Source organism: Rhinatrema bivittatum, chromosome 4 (assembly GCF_901001135.1).
Source record: "Rhinatrema bivittatum chromosome 4, aRhiBiv1.1, whole genome shotgun sequence".
Classification (NCBI taxonomy): domain Eukaryota; kingdom Metazoa; phylum Chordata; class Amphibia; order Gymnophiona; family Rhinatrematidae; genus Rhinatrema; species Rhinatrema bivittatum.
The window spans coordinates 42,474,714-42,495,749 of NC_042618.1; the positions used below are offsets into that span (position 1 = coordinate 42,474,714).

The window sequence follows — 21,036 nt, forward strand, 5'->3', positions numbered from 1 at the left end:
TCTTCCTTGTGATCTTCTCTTTGGGATCTTTTATATTTCTTAAATGCTTTTATCTTTTATTTTATCAGCCACCTCCTTTGTGAACCAGATAGGTTTCATTCTTTTCTTGCTTTTCTTACATGTATATTAGTCACTTCAGTAACTGCTCCTTTTAGTTTGGCCCACTGTTGTTCCACATCTCTCGTTTTCTCCCATCCTTCTAGTTCTTCCTCCTTTGCCTTGCCTGCTTCTCTCCTTAGCTGCAGATGTTCTTCATACTCTGGTGTACTCCCTAACTCACAATAGTGCACCCAGCAGGTTTGTCAGCCAAATTTGTCTGAGATCTACTTTTATACTATATTCCAGGCTTATATACAACCTTACTCCCAAAAAAAGGGAGCCAAGGCGATTTACATAATAAAATGCAGTACTGCCAAAGTGATTTACAATACAGAACTCAAAGTCAGCAAGTTTTTGCAAATAAAGGACCTGATTCACTAAGGGGTTTTCTCAGACACAAAATGGGAGAAAAGCCTTAATGAATCTGGCCCAAATTAATGTGGCTAGGAACATATTAGAGAAGAATCCAGGGCAAATCAAGCACACAGTGTAGGCCAACTTGATGGCTCGGCAGTAGCTCAACCCGCTACTGTACAGCAGACCTGAATTTTATTTATGAACCTGGTTCTTGCACCTCGGGTCAACAGAGGCTAGGGATACTGCAGAGGCAGTGTTCCCAGTCTCCCTAATGAGGAATGGTGTCATAGTCCTTGCTTAAGACTGACCCGACATAATGCATAATCAAATATAACATATACAAATATAGCAAATGTTGCTTACCTGTAACAGGTATTCTCACAGGACAGCAGGATGTTAGTTCTCACATATGGGTGACATCACAGGATGGAGCCCTGTATGGAAAACTTTTCTGTCAAAGTTTCTGTAAAGCTTTGACTGACACTGGCACACTGAGTGCACTGAGCATGCTCAGCCTGCAATTATCCCTGTGACCACAGGTGTCTCCCTCAGTCTAGTCTTATAGCTAAAAGCGCAAGCGAAACTAAAATAAAAGTAAAAACGTATACGAACCCAACTCCGCGGGGTGGCGGGTAGGTTTCGTGAGGACTAACATCCTGCTTCCTGTGAGAACACCTGTTACAGGTAAGCAACATTTGCTTTCTCACAGGACAAGCAGGATGGTAGTCCTCACATATGAGTGAGTACCGAGCTGAGGATGCCCAAGAGTGCACCAAATACACCCAAGACGCGCAAAAGGCGCAACGACGGGGGTGGAATTCGGAACGGAGAGCATCCTGAAACCCTTAATGGGTTGGTGGAAGGATGTTGGGTAGTTAAACCGAAAAGAATAGGAGTAGACGGACTGGCCAAACATGGAGCATGCCGGCTAGTCGTATCTAAATAATAATGGCTGCGAAGGTATGGAGAGAGCTCCAGGTTGCAGCCTGATAAATATGTACAAGCAGCACTGGCTGAAGGGAAGCTATTGAGGCTGGGACAGACGCAACAGAGTGTGGTTACACACAGTGTTGTAGGGAAATGCCTGCTTGTTGGTAGGAAAGAGATACAGATCGTCAATTAGGAGGAATAGGTCTGTTTGCCCACTGGAACTCGCAGCTTGACTCTTGCCACAGAAGGAAAGAGTTAGGTGGAATTCCTATGGAGTGTAATGCGATCTAGATAGAATGCAAGTGCACTATTACTGTCCAAGGAGTGGAAAAACCCTCTCGCTTTGGTGAGAGAGGTGTTGGGAAAAATGGGCAGAGTATATTCTGAGTAAGGTGAGATACAACGTCTACCTTAAGAAGGATATGAAGTTGAATACGTAAAACCACTCTGTCACGGAGGAACGCAGGGTCGGATGAGTATGTAACAAGGTGTGTAACTCACTGACCCTGTTGGCAGAAGTGATGTTTATGAGGGAAAGAATTTCCCATGCCAAGCTGTGAAATGAGAAGAATGGAAAGGCTCGAACAGAGAACATATGAGACTTACAAGCATGAGATATAGGTTCCATTCCGTGACTAGTGAAAATAGAGGCGGCTTGATCAGTGGATAATCCATGGAAAGCTGACTCAGAAGGGGTTTACCGTTAATCGGTTATCCCCACTCCCAAACGATACACCAATTGGAACAGAAGTGTACCTATGTGGAGGATGTCTGAGGAGCAGAATCCGAGGGAGCAAGAGAAAAGAGTGGTGTAGAAAAAAGAAAAAGAGTAGTACCCTTTTGTATGCGTCATGTGGTAAATCATGCCATTTTGAATGGTAGGATTTATGTGTGGAAGGTTTTGTGACACTACCAGTACCTGAGAACATCAGTGAGTCTACGATTTGAGACTCACTTGTGAGAAGGCGAATTGGTTACTGGTGTGATAGATTGAGAAGTATGGGAAAGCATACTGGTCTCTGCCAGGACGTGGGTCTGAGAAACAGTGAACCCCGTCCCGGTTCAGCATTAGAAGAGTGCTGGCTATGAGAGGCAGCAGAAGAGACATTTAAGAGGCCCTTGATGGAAGAAAGGCGTCTATGGGAACGCATTGGATACATGTGTAGGGAGTAGAATCTGTGCACCGTATGGTTCGATTCGGATACAGAGGGCAAGCTCGGTTGACCTCAGCGCTAGAAGATTTTTCTCGCTACACATGTAGTCCAAGACCATTCGAGAGGATGGAAACCTATATGGAGAAGGTCTGCTAGTGCATTTGGTAAGTCTCTTAGATAAGTGGCCCGAGGATGCATGGAGTGAGCAAGGGCCAAGGGTAGAGCTGCGCAGCTTCCTTGCAGAGCAGCTGCAGATTGTGCGTGCTTGTGTGTTGGAAAGCACATTGTCCCTATGCTGTCTGTCTGTATGAACAAAGATTTATTGCAGAGGCAGTATTGGAAGGCATAAGGGTATAACTCATGGCTACAAGCACCAGGAAGTTCATGGGAAACTGTGCCTGGAGCAGAATAGACGCATATTGGGTTGTTGTTCTTTAATAATTCCTCCTTATTTTAAAGCCACCTCCGTTTCCTCGATCACTTTACCGCCTCTTGACTATATATAGTCAAGAGGCGGTAAAGTGATCGAGGAAACGGAGGTGGCTTTAAGGAGGAATTGGAAGCGTTTAGAATTTGTTTAGTAAGAGGAATAAAGGTGAGTGTGGTGATGGTAAAAACAATGACTAGGGTAGTTGTTCTTTAATAATATTTTTAATATATTTAAATTTTTGAAATCGTTTAAAATTAATGGAAAAGTCAAATCGAGTATGGGATGTATTTATAAAGGTAGATGGTGAGGATAAAAAAGTAGGTAGCATTTTAATAATGGAATGATTTTTATTTAAGGTTCCCTAATTACATTGGATTGGCAGTAACAGCCTGTTTGGCGTTATAGACTTCAGAGAATGTTATCCAAGAGCTTTCAAATATGAATATGAAGCTAATCCCCTGAAGAAACCATAAGGTGAAACAGGAGCTTCCTGTCAGGAGGAATTGGAAGCGTTTAGAATTTGTTTAGTAAGAGGAATAAAGGTTCCCTAATTACATTGGATTGGCAGTAACAGCCTGTTTGGCATTATAGATTTCAGAGAATGTTATCCAAGAGCTTTCAAATATGAATATGAAGCTAATCCCCTGAAGAAACCATAAGGGTGAAACAGGAGCTTCCTGTCGGGAGGGACAGCAGTTGAATTGAGGCTAAAAAGAAAAAGGGTTTGGAGTAAAAAGGTTCTCACTTAGTGCAATAAAGTATATTGATAATTGTGTGTTTAGGGGATAACAAATGAATTAAGGGTAATAGGGTAAAAAAAAAACCCACAGGTGTGAAAAAAATAAGGTGATACATTGTAATTGAAGGGATATGTTTACATTGTATTAATGTCTATTGTAACATTTATGTGGTTGATGTTAAAGTGATGTTTTAAGAAAAAGTGTGTTTATAACATGTTGTTTAGTTGAGTGAATGAGTGAGAGTATGGAAATGTAGGGTGTTTTATGTATGCTTTTAAACAAATATATGAAATAAAATATGTAATGTATTTAACATGTGAATACGGGTATATTGTATGTAAATCTAGAACTTTTCGAACCATGTGGTCCGAATTAGAGAACACATCTCAATGGGAATGCCGCAGAAGCGGGATTAGAGCACTTACCATCCGACATGGATCGCCGAAGGACGAGCCGGTGAAGATTGCTGGCTCCGTGGATTTCAGGAGTCATCGAGGGGTAGCCTATCGGACGTAGACTTCCATCTCAACTCTGAAATCTGGTATGGTAGCACAGGTATAGAGGAGACAGGCTGGGCATGGCTGGCGCTACCACAGTAATTTGTGGAGGGCCACAATCCCGCACCGATATCGGTGGGGCACGCCTCAGGAACAGGGGAGCTATCTTTGGCTCGTGAACCCAGCTCTCGTCGCAGCGGCTCGATGTCTCGTGACGCCAGTGCAGAATTCTTCGGAACTCGTTCCGCTGTTTCTGGAGCACCAAGGACTGCCAACACTGTGCGGAACAGTGGCGATGGCAGTGGTGATGTTGCTAGGCCCGGGCATTCTCCAGCACTGAGAAGGATAGCACCGATGTGCTGGATGGCATTGGTGGCGGACAGTCACCGTGTCGGTGACAATGAGTGCCACGGTGCTCGGCCCGGTCTTTCCCCAGCACCGAGGTGGATGCTCTCGCTGTCTTGGATGGCGAATGATGATGGACTGCACTGCTTCTGGCACTATTTATTTATTTTATTTATTTGCGTTTTTTCTATACCGGCATTCATGGTTAGAAACCACATCATGCCGGTTTACATGTAACAAGGGGTGAGAACAAAGAACAGAACATAAACAAGTGCAAGGAGATCAAAAAGTTACATTACAACAAGGGTCTTAAACTTGGAGGAGAGATAAGAATAAGAGAGTAGAACTGTAAGGATTACCTTATTTACATTATATACATTATACTGTGAAGTTTCTTGAATAAATTACTATCTCTTATAAAATTGTTATCATTTAGTTAGGATCTGGGAAGGCTTGTTTAAATAGCCAAGTTTTAAGTAGTGTATGTAGTCTATGTAGTCTATGTAGTAGTAGTAGTAGTAGTAGTAGTAGTAGTAGTAGTAGTAGTAGTAGTAGTCTATGTAGTGTCGTAGGCTAATACGGGGCTTTAATAAGAACCCAAAGCATGGAGCACTGTGTTTAGGCAAGGACATCATGCCGGTTTACATGTAACAAGGGGTGAGAACAAAGAACAGAACATAAACAAGTGCAAGGAGATCAAAAGTTACATTACAACAAGGGTCTTAAACTTGGAGGAGAGATATATCATTACCTTTTACATTATATACATTATACTGTGAAGTTTCTTGAATAAATTACTATCTCTTATAAAATTGTTATCATTTAGTTAGGATCTGGGAAGGCTTGTTTAAATAGCCAAGTTTTAAGTAGTGTATGTAGTCTATGTAGTCTATGTAGTAGTAGTAGTAGTAGTAGTAGTAGTAGTAGTAGTAGTAGTAGTAGTAGTCTATGTAGTGTCGTAGGCTAATACGGGGCTTTAATAAGAACCCAAAGCATGGAGCACTGTGTTTAGGCAAGGGCGTTACGTGGAGGTGCTATGTCGGTATTGACGGTGTCGATGGCGGCCGAAGCGGCCTCGAAGGTATCGTCAAAAATATATATGAAAAAACGTCGATGACCCGGGCAGAGCAACGATAACAGTGACGAAAGCACTGACGGCAATGGCGTAAGTATCTATGGAAATGATGTGGCATCGAATAATCCAAAAAATATCGTTGGCATCGGAAAAATGATACCGGCATCGACTGAGTCGATGACCACATCAATAGGAACGTCGAAGACACCGATGGAAACGACGTGGGCGTCGACAGCATCAGTGGCATGGCCACGGGCTTCGATGCCATCGGTGGAGCCGACGTTGGCACCGACACCATCGGTGGAGCCGACATTGGCACCGACAGAATCGACCCTGGCGACGATGCCACCGACAGAATCGACCCTGGCATCGATGCCATGGACGATGCGGGGGGGAAGGGTACCGATGGCATTGAAGAATCCAGGACGGTCTGAAAGGGGGTACTGACAGTAGTGATGGGGGCATCGACTGCGCAAGGGTAGTGAGGAAATCGAAGGACCTGAAATTGACAGGGGCCCTGGCGGCAGCAGAAACCGTGGAAGTCCCTGTCCCACTAGCGCTAATAACCAGGCAGAGTGTCACAGAGGGACACTCACAGGCTATGTGTGGCTAACTGAAAACATAGGGAGAGGGAAGGCTGCAGTCGGTTGGCAGGCCAGGGAGGTGACAGGAAACGACTGAAAAACAGGGCATAGTACTCAACGAGCGTCGAAAAAATGTACGTGAAGGGAGACCCGTGCAGGGAGAAAATGTTTGTGAAGTAAAGGTTTAACTGTTTCCGCGAGGAAAAAGTGTTAGAATTTCTCACAGAGCTGCTAACCGCTATGCTTACTGCAGAGCGGAAAAAAGAAGACTGAGGGAGACACCTGTGGTCACAGGGATAATTGCAGGCTGAGCATGCTCAGTGCACTCAGTGTGCCAGTGTCAGTCAAAGCTTTATAGAAACTTTCACAGAAAAGTTTTCCATACAGGGCTCCATCCTGTGATGTCACCCATATGTGAGGACTACCATCCTGCTTGTCCTGTGAGAAAGCAAATGTTGCTTACCTGATGTAACAGGTGTTCTCACAGGACAGCAGGATGTTAGTCCTCACAAATGGGTGACATCGAGGATGGAGCCCACCACGGAAAACTTCTGTCAAAGTTTAAACAGAACTTTGACTGGCCCCTACTGGGCATGCCCAGCAAGGCACTGACCCTGCAGCCAGCAGGGGTCTCCCTTCAGTCTGATTTTCAAAGCTACAGGCAGTGCCTAGAAAGTAAAAATAAAACGAACCCAACACCGCGGGGAGGCGGGCGGGTTTCGTGAGGACTAACATCCTGCTGTCCTGTGAGAACACCTGTTACATCAGGTAAGCAACATTTGCTTTCTCACAGGACAAGCAGGATGGTTGTCCTCACAAATGGGTGAGTACCGAGCTGAGGATGTCCCGACTTGCACCAAATGTACCCAACGGTGTGCAGCAGGCACAACAACTGAGGAAAAATTTGGGAAAGGGCATCCGCACCCTACCGGGTAGGTGGAAGGGTGTTGGTACATCAGGTTGGAAAAAGGTTACGCAAGACAGACTGGCCGAAGATGGAGTCCTGTCTTCCAGCCTTGTCCAAACAATAGTGGGCTGCAAAGGTATGGAGAGAACTCCAGGTTGCAGCTTTGCAGATGTCAGGAAGCGGCACCGATCGAAGGTGTGTCACTGACGTCGCCATGGCCCTCACAGAGTGTGCTTTAACACGGTCTTGAAAAGGAATGCCAGCTTGCTCATAGCAAAAAGAAATGCAGTCCGCCAACCAGGAGGAAAGAGCCTGCTTACCCACAGGTTGTCCTAACTTGTTAGGATGGAAAGAGACGAATAATTGAGTGCTCTTCCTGTGAGAAACTGTACGGTCTAGGTAAAAAGCTAGAGCCCGTTTACAGTCTAGGGTATGCAGGGTCTGCTCTCCAGAGTTGGAGTGGGGCCTGGGAAAAAAGATAGGTAGTACGATAGATTGATTGATATGAAACTCCGAAACTACCTTAGGTAAAAATTTAGGGTGAGTGCGGAGTACCGCCCGGTCCTGCAGGAGCTTAGTGTAAGGCGGATAGGTAACTAGGGCCTGCAATTCACTAACCCTGCGAGCTGAAGTAACAGCCAAAAGGAATAACACTTTCCAAGTGAGATATTTCAGGTCACAGGAGTGCAGAGGTTCGAAAGGAGGTTTCATTAGACGACCAAGAACCAGGTTAAGGTCCCAGGATGGGGCCGGAGGACGCAAGGGTGGCTTTAGATGGAGTAAGCCCTTAAGAAAGCGTGTTACTAGGGGTTGTACTGAAATAGGATTACCCCCAATACCCTTATGGAAGGCGGCTACCGCACTGACATGCATTCTGATAGAAGAGGTTTTAAGACCTGATTCAGAGAGATGCCATAAATAGTCCAAGAATTTGGAGATTGGACAGGAAAGGGGATCAAGGGACTGAGAAGTGCACCATGATGTGTACCTTTTCCATTTGTATGAGTAAGACTTTCTTGTGGAAGGCTTTCGTGAAGCTATCAGGACCCAAGAAACGGAATCTGAAAGGTTAAATGGTTGAAGTACTAACCTTTCAACATCCATGCCTTCAGGGACAAGGCTTGGAGGTTGGGATGGAGGAGGCATCCGTCGTTTTGAGTGAGCAGACGCGGGTCCTTTCCCAGAGGAACGTGCCTGCGGATGGAGAGATCCTGGAGTATTGGAAACCATACTTGGCGTGGCCAGTAAGGTGCTATCAGGATCATGGTTCCTCCGTCCTGGCGTAGCTTCACGAGAGTCTTTGACACAAGAGGGAGTGGAGGGAATGCATAGAGCAGACCGGTTGTCCACTTGAGGGAGAATGCATCTCTCGGTCGAGAGTGCTGGCTCCGAATGAGAGAGCAGTAATCGTCCACTTTGTGGTTCTGAGGGGACGCAAAGAGGTCTATGCGGGGAGAACCCCACTTGTGAAACAGAGAGGTCGCTACCAGAGGATCGAGTGACCACTCGTGTGGTTGGAAGACACGGCTCAGCTGGTCTGCCAATACATTGTCTACTCCCGGCAGGTAAGTGGCCCTGAGGTACATGGAGTGGGAGAGGGCTTCCGCCCAAATCTGCGCAGCTTCCTGACACAGAAGGAAGGAGCCTGTGCCTCCCTGCTTGTTTATGTACCACATGGCCACTTGGTTGTCCGTCTGGATTAAGATTATCTGATGAAATAGATGATCTTTGAAAGTTCGGAGCGCATAGCGGATTGCTGGAAGTTCCAGGAAATTGATCTGGTGTTCGGCTTCCTCTTTGGACCATAACCCTTGGGTTTGAAAGTCGTCCACATGGGCTCCCCAACCGATGTGAGAAGCGTCGGTGGTTAGGATTACCTGCGGATCCGGTGGAAGAAAAGGTAAGCCCTGAAGGAGGTTGACCTGAGTCGTCCACCAGGTTAAGGATAGGCGCAGCGCTTGTGTGACTGTGACTATGGAGGACAGAGGCTGAAAAGCTTGAATCCATTGGTGTCGTAGAGTCCATTGTGTTACTCTCATGGCTAGTCGGGTCATGGGAGTGACTTGAACCGAGGATGCCATGTGTCCTAGGAGAATGAGGAACTGGCGAGCCGTGGCAGTGTTCTGAGATTGGAGCTGGCGAGCCAGGGATATTAGGGTGTGGACCCTCTGAAGAGGAAGGTAAGCCTTTGCCTGTAAGGTGTCCAAGTCTGCCCCAATGAAGGATAAGTTTTGAGATGGGACTAAGCAAGATTTCTCGTAATTGACAAGAAACCCCAAGGAAAGGAGTGTTTGAATTGTCAATTTTAGGGAGGATTGAGCTATCTGTTGGGTGGAGGCCCTGATTAGCCAATCGTCCAGGTAGGGGTAGACGTGGACACCTTCCTTCCTTAGGAATGCTGCTACCACTACGAGACATTTGGTAAAGACTCGTGGGGCAGAAGCCAGACCGAAAGGTAGGACACGGTATTGATAATGGTCGTGGCCTACTAGAAACCGCAGATATTTGCGATGGGATTGTGTGATCGCAATGTGGGTATAAGCGTCCTTGAGGTCGAGAGAGCACAGCCAATCCCCTCTTTGTAGCAGAGGGAGCAGCGCGCCTAGGGTTACCATTTTGAACTTCTCTTTTGAAGGTATTTGTTGAGGGCTCGAAGGTCCAAAATGGGACGTAGTCCCCCTGATTTCTTTGGTATTAGGAAGTATCTGGAATAGAATCCCTTGCCTCGTTGAGAGGGAGGAACGGGTTCTATAGCATTTGATTGCAGAAGAAGAGATACTTCCTGTTGTAATTGAGCCAAATGGGTGGATAGACTCCACGCTTGAAGAGGCGGGGAGTCTGCCGGAAGAGTTATGAAGTTGAGGTGGTAACCCTGTGCGATAATTGTTAGCACCCACTGATCTGAGGTGATCTGCAACCAAGGTTGTAGAAAATGGTACAGTCGACCTCCTACAGGAATGTCTGGAAGAGGGGTTTGGCATGTGTTCCCTACAGGGGAGTCAAAGGCCAGCCGCAGGCCCAGGAGGAGGGGCTACAGTAGGCCTTTGTTTCCTAGGCTGACGCGGCTGAGGCCTAGCAGAGGATCGAGCTGGACGAGGCCTGGCCGATGGAGGGTAGTAACGGCGTGGCCGAAAGAACGACTTCTTAGAGTCCTTCTTAAGTGGTTGTTTGGAGGAAACCTCAGACGGAACAGAAGAAAGTTGTTTCAACGTCTCGTGGTGATCTTTCAATTCAGCTACTATTTGCTGAATTTGTTCTCCAAACAAATTGTCCCCTAAGCAGGGTAAATCCGCTAAACGATCCTGGACCTCTGGGCGAAGGTTGGATGACTTTAACCAAGCCCAACGTCTGGCCGAGATGGCAGTAGCTGAAACCTTTGTGGAGGCATCGAAGATGTCATAAGCCGTTCTGATCTCGTGCTTCCCCGCTTCAAACCCTTTGTTAAGAAGGGCCTGAAGCTGTGGCTGGTATTGGTCAGGTAATGTGTCAGCAAAATCCTGCATCTGTTTTAGGATGGCTCTGTTATATTGCGTCATGTAGAGTTGATATGAGGCTATGCGAGAAATCAGCATAGCTCCATGGTACACTTTCCGTCCCACACTGTCCAGGAATTTATTGTCCTTGACAGGCGGAGTGGAGGAGTGTGGCTTTAGACGCTTGGCCTTTCTTTGTGCGGACTCAACCACAACAGAGCGATGATCCAGTTGAGGCTTTTGAAAGCCTGGTGCTGACTGGACGAGATATGTGGAGTCAGCCTTCTTGTTAACTGGTGATACAGATGAAGGAGATTCCCAGTTTTTCTTTAAGAGATCGAGAAACACCTGGTGAATGGGGATGGAAGCGATGATTTTTGGGGCGTCCAAAAATTGAAGCAGTTCCATCATCTGGTGTCTGTCATCGGTCTCAGATTGCAGCTGAAAAGGTACAATTTCGGACATCTCCTTTACAAAATTAATAAAGGAGAGATCCTCTGGAGGAGATCTTTTTCTACTCTCTGTAGGAGAAGGCGGTGATGGTAAATCTGTGTCAGAAGATGTATCATCACCCCAGGTATCATAGGGATCACTTGGGGGTTGAAGCCCCGATGGACCTGGTTGAGGATCCGAAGGCATCGAAGGAAACCTTGGAGGAACCGGTGGTACAATCGGTACTGGGAACGGCATCGAGGGTTTCGGTGCTGCCGATGGAGTCTGTGCCGGTCTTGGAACTGATGGAGCCAAAGGATAAATCGGTGGAGATATACGAGAAGGCACCGATGGGACCACCCCGGAAGGGGGAATCAGGAACGGTGTTTCTCCCGCCGATGAAAATCCAGTCGGAGACGATGGCGCTGTCGGTGCTACTGGAATCATCGATGGGAGGGCATGTACAAGTGCCTCCATACGTTGTAGTAGCGGTGCCAGCGCTTCCACCAAAGGTTCGGTGGTCGGTTCCTTCCTCAGTGGCGGAGTCGGTGCCGGGGTCGATGCCGGTGGCGGTGCCGGAATCGGTGCCGGAGACGGTGCCAATGGAGGTTGGAATCTTTGCATCGCTTTCTCGATGGCCTCCTGGACCAGCCGGTCCAGTTCTGCCCGGAGACCAGGGGTAACAATACCCGGCTCGACGGGAGAGGGAGGCTGAGGCAGAGCCGGAGGGACCACCGTAAACGGTGGGATCACGGCTCCCACACCCCGAGAGGGTGAGGGTTTCCTCGATGCCTGCGAACGAGACGTGGACGGTGCCAAGTCTGAACGAGGCCTCTTAGTCGGTGGCTCGGCTTGTTCAGAGGTCGATGACTGTGGATCCTCGACAGGCCGAGACTTGTGCCGTCGATGGCGATGCTTGTCCTTCCGGTCTCCTCGCCCATCCGGGGAGGGGACAGGAGTCGACGGCCGAGAAGTCATCGATGGTGGACGGTCACCGGAGGGTTGACGATGGTGGTGCAACTTCGACGGTGCCGGTTCCGATGACGTCGATGCAATCGATGGTGTTGGGGTGGGTGCATGGAAGAGGAGCCCCATCTTCTCCATCCTGGCTTTGCGACCCTTAGGTGTCATTAGGGCACATTTGGTGCAAGTCAGGACATCATGCTCACTACCCAAACACAAAACACAAACCCTATGGGGGTCTGTGATTGACATAGTCCGGGTACAATCCGGGCATCGACGGAACCCCGTCGCCATGGCTTAAGGCCAAATTTAGTCGCGGGCTCGGTAATTGCCAACAGGCCTCGAGGGCCAAATTCGACGGTAGTCGAAGAAAAAAGGCAAAAAACTTACCGGTTTCCGCGGAGGTGACAAAAATTTGTCGAAGGGAGACCCCTGAGGGGCAAATTTTCTTCGGAAAGAAAAATACCGAATTCCTGTCAGGAACGTGGTAAGAGAGCTCCTTTCACCGCGTGGCAACTGCTGCGCGGAAAAAAGAAGACTGAAGGGAGACCCCTGCTGGCTGCAGGGTCAGTGCCTTGCTGGGCATGCCCAGTAGGGGCCAGTCAAAGTTCTGTTTAAACTTTGACAGAAGTTTTCCGTGGTGGGCTCCATCCTCGATGTCACCCATTTGTGAGGACAACCATCCTGCTTGTCCTGTGAGAAAAAATTATACAACTACAAAAATCAATCTTGCTGGAGCACCATTCAGCATAAATAAAATCATATAGAAGTCCAAGCACTGAGAAATGGGGCAAAAGAAGCTACAGGACACTGCAAAAATTATAGTGAATAGAGAATTAAGTTAGTTTAACATAACAATCAAAGCATACATTAAAAGCCAAGATACTTCAAGGAAGGATACAAATAGGGAAGCATCTAAAGGATATATTTTGCCTATTGCTTTTAAATGAATGGATGACAGACATCTATTGCATATTTGCTAAAGGTGCCCGCCCTCCTCCTGCAGAGCTTCTGTCAGTAATCCATAAAATGCTATTTGGAATGATGTCGCAAAGTGCCCATATCAGCATCCTACATGACTTCACAGATTTATAAAATCTTGACAAACAGGAAAGTGCTTTATAATCAAAGTTGTGGAGGGCTACAGTTGCCCGTAAATTTACAAACTGATACCATGATATGGCCTCAACTGTCCCATATAAATAAATGATTTACAAACTTAATGACAAAAGGAATATATACAACTGCATCTGGATCCCCTTCTTGAATAAAGAATGAAGACCCCCATATATGTATCGCATTAAAATTCTATAAAAACAAATACTGCAAAAACCCCCAAAACCTGAAACACGTCACTATGGCTAGCAGATAAATATGTCCACCAAAATGCTGCTGAAGATACTAAAACAGAATAATAAAATACAGCTATCGAAGCAAACATCACAACTTAAACATGTCCAAATGATATGAAATTCTACAAATATACAAAACAGGAAGATTAAGCTGTGACGATAACAGAGAGTGCTCATTAGCCATAATAAACCTCAATACAAACTCAAATGGAACACAAACTAGAGAACTGCTGACCTACACCTACCTACTCAGTTCATTTTGACCTAAAGGGCAGCTCGCTTCCCAATAATAAGACTTTGAGTACTGCGCCTACCAGATTTTGATCGGCCATGAGATGCACTGGAGGCAATGGTAAGAGACTGCGGTTTTACAGGGTCTCCTGGTACAGTGTAGTTACTGGAGTTAGGAACTTGTATGTAGGGTCCTACTGCTGCCACTGCAACTCTGCCGGGTGCATTCAGGGTTGACTGGGGTGATGGTGTGCCGTTAATGCGATTTAACTAAAAAAGGAAAAACAAACAGATCTGTTTGAACTTCTAATTGAGCTACAATAGGATAATACAAGTCTTTATTCACAGATTCTACTGTACATGACATTAACTGTCATGCGCTTGACAGATAATGAAAATATAAAAAATGCAGGACAATATGGCTTGGACAATCAATAGACTAATGCAAGCCATTTAGTTCCTTCCATTCATATTACAAAGTCTGTACACATCCTGGGAAAAAAAATGAGTTTCCTAAAACTAGACCCTTAAAAAAAAATTATTCTTGGGGCCGTAGCTCAGGGGCTGTGGTAGTACTGTGCACTGCCATGTTGTAAGGTTCCCAGTCCGTTTCCCAAGTAGGGTCTTCTGCTCCCTGGGTCAGCTGAGGATACTACAGAGGCAGCACTCGCAGCCCTCTGTGGGGTGGGGTGGGGTGGGGGTGGGGGGTGAGGATACCATAGTTGTTACTAGTGCCTGTATTTAGAGTCTAAAGCTAAAGGGTTCTAGGAGAAGACCTGGGGCATGGCCACTGGCCCAGGACCATCACTGCAATAACCAGACTAAGATATGCTGGGAGCAAGGGAGGAGAGTTATAAAACAGGGGCAAGCAAGATCCCCATGAAATTGTGAATGGAGGCTGATGGCACCAAATCCCAGCCCTCATTTCAACTGAGCTGGAAGTACAAAGAAGCAGGAGAAAAGTACAGGGTTTAGGAAAAATACCCAAAGTTCTTGGTCCCAATTCTTTATCAAATGCTGCATGACAAAAGTTACGCTGACATGTTACAGTGTTCAGCAGGTATGGAAACCAGTGCAATGTGAAATGTGGGCCCTTTTAATAGTTTATCTTACAGGAATGTTTTCTTTTTGACGTGCCTCAACTTTTTTCTTGTACAGTCGCTCACGTAGCTCATTGATGCGCTTGTCCATCATGGCCACCTCCATGTTGCGCTTGTTTAGAAGTTCTTTCTGCTGCTGAAGTTTGGCATTCTGCTCTTGGTTAAGTCGGTTGCGTATCTAATGAGAAAGATTGTTAAAACATAGTAAAGCCATTTTATGCTGTAAAATGCAGAACCATTTAAGCTGCTGGTGTTTGCAGGTTTGAATCTGTATTTTAATCAAGAGGAGGAGAGTGAATCCCCAGTGAAAGTGGTTGGTGACTCGGTTCAGTTGCCAGTGCAGGCTTGTCTTCTAGAGTGAGGTTGCCTACCTACATGGCATTCGCAATGCTCAAACAACTATGAGGCTTGTACTGCCCTTCTAGATACCTGTCAAACAGCAGCACTGCCAAGTAGCATTGAAACTAACACCTCATGCCTTCTCAGTCACAGTGGCGGCTCCCATTGACCTTAAGTCTGTCTCTCCAATGCACACTCTTTCCCCCACCTTCCCCCAGAGGCTCCCGCACCAAAAGGCTATCATTGAGTTTGAGCCACATGATGGTGAACTCCCGTGCTATTCCCACGAGACTGTGCGAAAAGTGCAGGAGTTCGGGCACTACGCAGCTCAAACGGATCGAGAGCCATGCAGGTGCCGGAAGAAAACAGAGCAGCTGCTCGGGAGGTGGCACTGGCACCAAGTCTGTAGAGAAAAGTGAGATGAGGATTAACAAACCGGTGGGAGAGCCAGTTTGGAGAAGATGAGGATGGGGACAGGATGATGGAGGCTGACTGGAGGGAGAAGCAGGTGGGAGTGAAGAATTGAGAAGAGTGCTGGAGGGAGACAGGCTGGGGAGGGGGTGGAGCAGACAATTGTACATTTCACAAGTCATTCTGAGTGCACCTGAGCAGCAGGGCCAGTTGCACCATTGGTAAGGGACCTCCCCTGGCTGGCCATTTCATTGGAGGGGGATTTCCCTTTCCCAGGATGCCTGCTGCAGATCATGGCTCTCATGCTGAAGTTTGGTTTGGGTTTTTTTTTTTGGGGGGGGGGGGGTTGTCAAAATAAACCCCCATAAAGATCACTGCTGTACATGACGGCTTCATTATGAAAGATATTTGGGGGAAGGACCCAAGAATTTTAGACACCTGCCATGGCGTTGTGATGAGATAGAACAGGAAAGGTAAAAGAATGCCTGTTTTTATTTTAAATACAATTTTAGACTAAACAACAAACAAATCCAGTAAGGACTTAATGAAAGTTAAACTAAATGTTTCCATGCACAAAGATCACGAAGAGACATATATGGCTTATTTGGCACAATAAACCTTGAGATACCCACATGGAATGTAAAATCAGACTTGTGACAGAGACCTTGTGTGTGATAGGCCTCTGTTTTTTGACCATTCGAAACAGGAATTTAATCTATTGAAAATTCCAATGGTTTTGGAGGCAATTGGGTTTTTACCATCATGGTTGTATTTTTATAAAGCAATCCTTCCAATTAGCTTATAAATGGTATGAGGGTAAGAGGCTTTGTACAACATACAGTTTAGAAATAAATTACAAAAAAGGCCTGGCACAATATGAACATTATGCCTAAAGTCAAGATATATAACCAAACCACCACAGCCTACTTTTGTTAATACATGGAACTCTGGTTGCTTAATTTTGGCTAGAACAACCTTTCCTTTTCTTGGAAATTAGGTGCCCAGCTGTCCCCTTACCCATACACATTAGAATGTTAAATCTTTAACAGATGAGAATTATAAAATTCAGAACATAGAATATATTTTCTATTCCTTAAAGGGGAATCCCTACAAATTCCAATAAAGATGCTCTTTCCTTCACTTTTAGATAAAAGTTAATTCCACTACTTGAAGGAAAAAATTAAAATCTATATTGTTTTGCTTTACCACTTGATTAGTGCTTCGCTTTGATATTTGGAAGTAAATGGTTGTTTGCTAAAAAAAATTTTTCTTCACAAGTGCAAATAATCTCCTTATTCAATGGCCAAAACCTCAGTTTTACACAATCATGTTTAAACAAAAAAATTCTATTAAACACCCCCCCCCCCCCCCAAAACCCCTTCTGGATATAAAGAACATTCCTCCGATACAGAAGCTCAGCAAAGGTATCTGCAACTGCTCCATCCTGAGTCTGTTCCAGGAGAGAGAGGCCTTACTAAATGAGGACTCTGCAGATTACACTGTGTAATCACATACACACAGTATTTCCAGATCAGGGCTGACCAAATCTGTTATGTTGGCCCAGCAGCTGCCAGCCACATTTTTAGGACTGCCACAATAAATATGCATGAGATGAATCTGCATGCAGCAGAGACCCAGTGTATGCAGATTCATCTCACACATACTCACTGACTTCAAACTTGAGAAAATTCACTAAATTAATTTGTGGCCTAACATAACTATTTGCAGAAGAAAGTTGTTGGGGGTTTTTTTTTAAGCAGATGCAAAATATTTAGCCAAGAGATTCTACTACTTATTTTGAAAAAAATCAACATATGGTAACGTGATGGTTCCATTTGCTGTTCTACTAATCCACATTATTTCCAGCAAGCATATTTTTGATAATTAAGAAATTATGTCCCATAAAATAGGTGCTCACTGAAAATGATACAAAACCAATGAAAGTAATCTATCGAGGTAAATGTTTCCCTCTTCATGGTGGATAATTTTCTTCAACTTGACGATGCAACATAATGTTCACAGCTCAAAACTAATACCAAAGGCCACAAGCTTGGTATTTCAGCAATCTTTCACCTTTCGTACTGCTTTGGGGTCAAACTAGGCTGGAATATAACAATACCAGCAAAGCCCACACCAACCATCTGCACCAAGGAACTGGAAATAGTTTGCTAGCCTGAAGTGTTTTACCAAATGCCTTTGTTAATGGTTTACCTGTAGCTCTTGGTATAATTTTTTCAGTTCCAATGCTGCAGGTCCTGTTATCTGTCCATTATAAGACTGGAACCCATTCAGCTTCCCTTTCCTTAAGTCCTCTAACTGCTGAGTCAGTTGATCCACTTTTAACACTGCAGCTTGGAGTTCCTGCTGCTTTTCCTGAAACAGGTCACTGATGTGCTCAATTTCTGTCGCTGTAATTCACAAAACTATTAATGTAAACAGCAATGTCTGCCAAAAATACAAGCTTTTAACTGCACACTATTATTGATAATTTAGTAAAGCAAAGTAAATGTCTTTTTTGGTTTTCAATATAAGTTGACAGATCCTGTGAGAGATGTCTTGTTCAATAAGGAATTCATTCTGCGCAGTTCAGACAGTAGGACTTCTAAGTGGCTGCCCACTTTCTAATGAAGAGGCATCTTTCACAGGACCTGCTAACTATACAATGGCCAGGACAGCTCTATAATACACAATCACATACACATAAATGATGTCACCATACACTGTGACATCAGTACTGAACTATAATCAGTATACTTAGTGCCTTATAATTCTGAAGTTCGAATACTGAAAATCTGTGCACCTTTTAACTGTTGTGCCATTCTCCATTATGTATGCTCGGAGGTATAAAACACTGGAAGAAACTACCCTGCCCGTGACAGATGTTTTGAAAGAATTCTAGGTGCTGTATAATACTTCAGATTAGGGCTGGATTTAAGCTTTTGGTGCCCATAGGTAGAGTGCCACAACTCCAGCAGCACGTGGTCCTCAAGCAGGCAGAAGCAGGCTCTTCTTTTGACCTGGATATTTGGTGACTTCAAAATTTGGCACCTAGGAAGTTGCTTACGTTGCCTATGCCTAAATTCGAGCCGGTTTCAGATGTCCATCTGGGAAAGGCTAGTTATTCTTGGCTGTTCACCAATCAAGTCACATGTGGCACCAAAGTGAACAAACTTCCATAGACATCTTTTCTACACATGTATGGGATTGCCCTAACTAAGGGTTGTCTAACAAAAAGAAGGGAAAAACACAATAAGAATCACAAAACACAGTGGATTTTTCCTAACAAAGACAACTTTGAAACCTTTAAAATGGGCCTTCGGAGGGAATGAGCAAGCAAGCTGGGCTCTACCTCTCAAAATGACCACGGAGAATGGACAGTCCAAATCTCCTGCCCTATCAGGAATGTGTGGACAGAATTCCTAGGGTTACAGAATAGTCTAGCTGACCAATCCAAACTGGTTGACCAATAACAATTCAAAAACTGGATTAATGGAAATCTAATAATTATAGTAGATGTACCCAGGACCACCACATGTGAACCAATGCTGCGAGACCTAATCTTCTGCCATAAATGTTTCCCCATGCTTGCCCCACAGCAAAAGACGTCTGAATCACGTGGGAAACTTCATATTTTAGATAGGCAAAAGTGCTGGTTTGTGCTCAAGGCTCCCACAGCAAAAGATTTCAAAGTTGGTGGGCAAGTGTAAAATGCTGGGGCATCAACTCATTCCTTCCATGACACAGCAGCTGGACTAATTGGAGCACTCAGATACACAAATTTATGTTTGCAGGAATGTCATTAATGACCTTTCATGCACACAGTAGATTAAAACTTAAGAATGTTGGTAGCCCGATTGCAAGACTGGCAAACAGTAATATTCTGATCAAAGATACTTTAGTGCTGAGAGGATTTAAAGTTGTGGAATCATGGAATCAAAGGTAAACAGCAAAGGATTGTGGCAGAATAGGCAGCAGTGTATTTTACAAAGGCAAGGTTTGAATCTTAATTTTGCTCATTTTAATTATATGTATGATTTACCCTGACTAGATCCATTGCATGGATTAGCTATGGTGTTTTATAAGATTTGTTTGTTAACAAAATTGCCATTATCTGGCTATGCATGCTTATTAGATGTGTATGATATTTGTTTACCCAGAGTACCTGAATGTAATCCACTTTGAAGCGCTGAAAAGCAGAATACAAATCAAATTTAAAAAATAAATAAATAAAAAGAATATTTCTATGGAAATTGTAGAATATAATTAGGTTAGCCGCTATAAGTTATCCCTTGAATGTAAGAAAGGCAAATTACAACCTAAATTAAGGTGAACATCTGCCAATTCCTTGGGACTATACTAAGACGATCGGATCCATCTCTACATCACCACCCAGGTTCTTTTTAACAAGGTTTTAACAAAGTTTCAAGAAGTCCTAGAGGCTCTATATTTATATTCTCATTTAATAGCTGTAATACATATGGGGTACCCAGATCAAGCCTACGGCTACCCTGGGTTTATGGTGGGGTATTCCAGTTAAGAAATGTGTTCCTTCCTAAATAAGATTAGTGTTCTTATTGTGTTTTGAGAACTTGCAGGGGATAGAGATCATCATATCCCCGAGTATCTTTGTAACTACTAATGAGTATGCTGAAAGACAAGCAACGAGAGCAGATATATATAGCTCCTCTGGGATTTTTTTTTTAATTCATATTTCGCCTTTCATGACATTTCAAACTGGATTACATTCATGTACTGCAGGTATTTCCATATCCCCAGTAGGATTACAAACTAAGGGCCTGATTTACTAAGGCTTTTCTCCCATTCTGCGTCTATGGGAAAAATGCTTAGTAAATCTGGCCCTAAGTCTGTACCCGAGACAATGAAGGCACTTTAGTTCAGGCGTGTCAAAGTCAATTCTTCCTCAGGTTGGGCCTCTCTCTGATACATAGGGAGCTCAGCCCAGCTTGCCTAGGAACCATGAGCTGTTTGATATAACTGCAGAATGAAATAATTGCTTGCCTAGCTCATCCTGTTATGGCAAATTCATAGGCCACATTCACAGTTCACTGGTTTGAGTATAGTTTGCATATAGTTTAATACAGATGTTACCATTTTTCTTCCAACAAACAAGGAACGTTTAAAAATAAAAGATATGCTATGCCGGATTCATGGAGCACAGCATTCTGTCTCCAATAGAGGCCAGTCTGGATCTCTAGGAAGTAACTGGCAGATCCCAAAGAGTAGATTCGTTGCTTGTTGCCCATGCCCAGGAATAAGTGGTGGCTTTCGCCAAGTACACTTCACTAATAATTGTTTATGGACTTTTCTTCCAGGAATTTGCCAAATCCCTAAAGCTCAGCTAATCTACATGCCTTGACCACATCCTCTGGCAATAAATTTCATTCATTAAATTATGTAAAGTGAAAAAATACTTTCTCCAAATTTGTTTAAAATCTGCTACCCATTAGTTTCATGAAGTGTCCCCTAGTCCTACTATTTGAGAGAATAAATAATAGGTAATTCTAAGTGCGCATGTTTGATAAAAAGAAAAGATAGGTAATTGTATTTCATATATGGGGTTTAGGAACACATATTATATGACCTACTTACAGATCAG

General features: G+C 44.6%; 1 protein-coding gene across 4 annotated transcripts in view; it reads right to left on the reverse strand.

The window, feature by feature from the left end:
* PPP1R13B (protein phosphatase 1 regulatory subunit 13B) overlaps positions 1-21,036 on the reverse strand; it is a 200,771-nt gene that overhangs the window by 27,768 nt on the left and 151,967 nt on the right. For 3 of the 4 annotated variants that reach the window (XM_029598045.1, XM_029598043.1, XM_029598046.1), the window contains 3 exons: positions 17,631-17,827; positions 14,683-14,847; positions 13,653-13,839 (listed from right to left, as the gene is read on the reverse strand). In XM_029598045.1, the coding sequence (XP_029453905.1) occupies positions 13,653-13,839; positions 14,683-14,847; positions 17,631-17,827 (549 nt within the window). The remainder of the gene's footprint in view (positions 1-13,652; positions 13,840-14,682; positions 14,848-17,630; positions 17,828-21,036) is intronic. The other variant, XM_029598044.1, reaches the window with a different exon arrangement.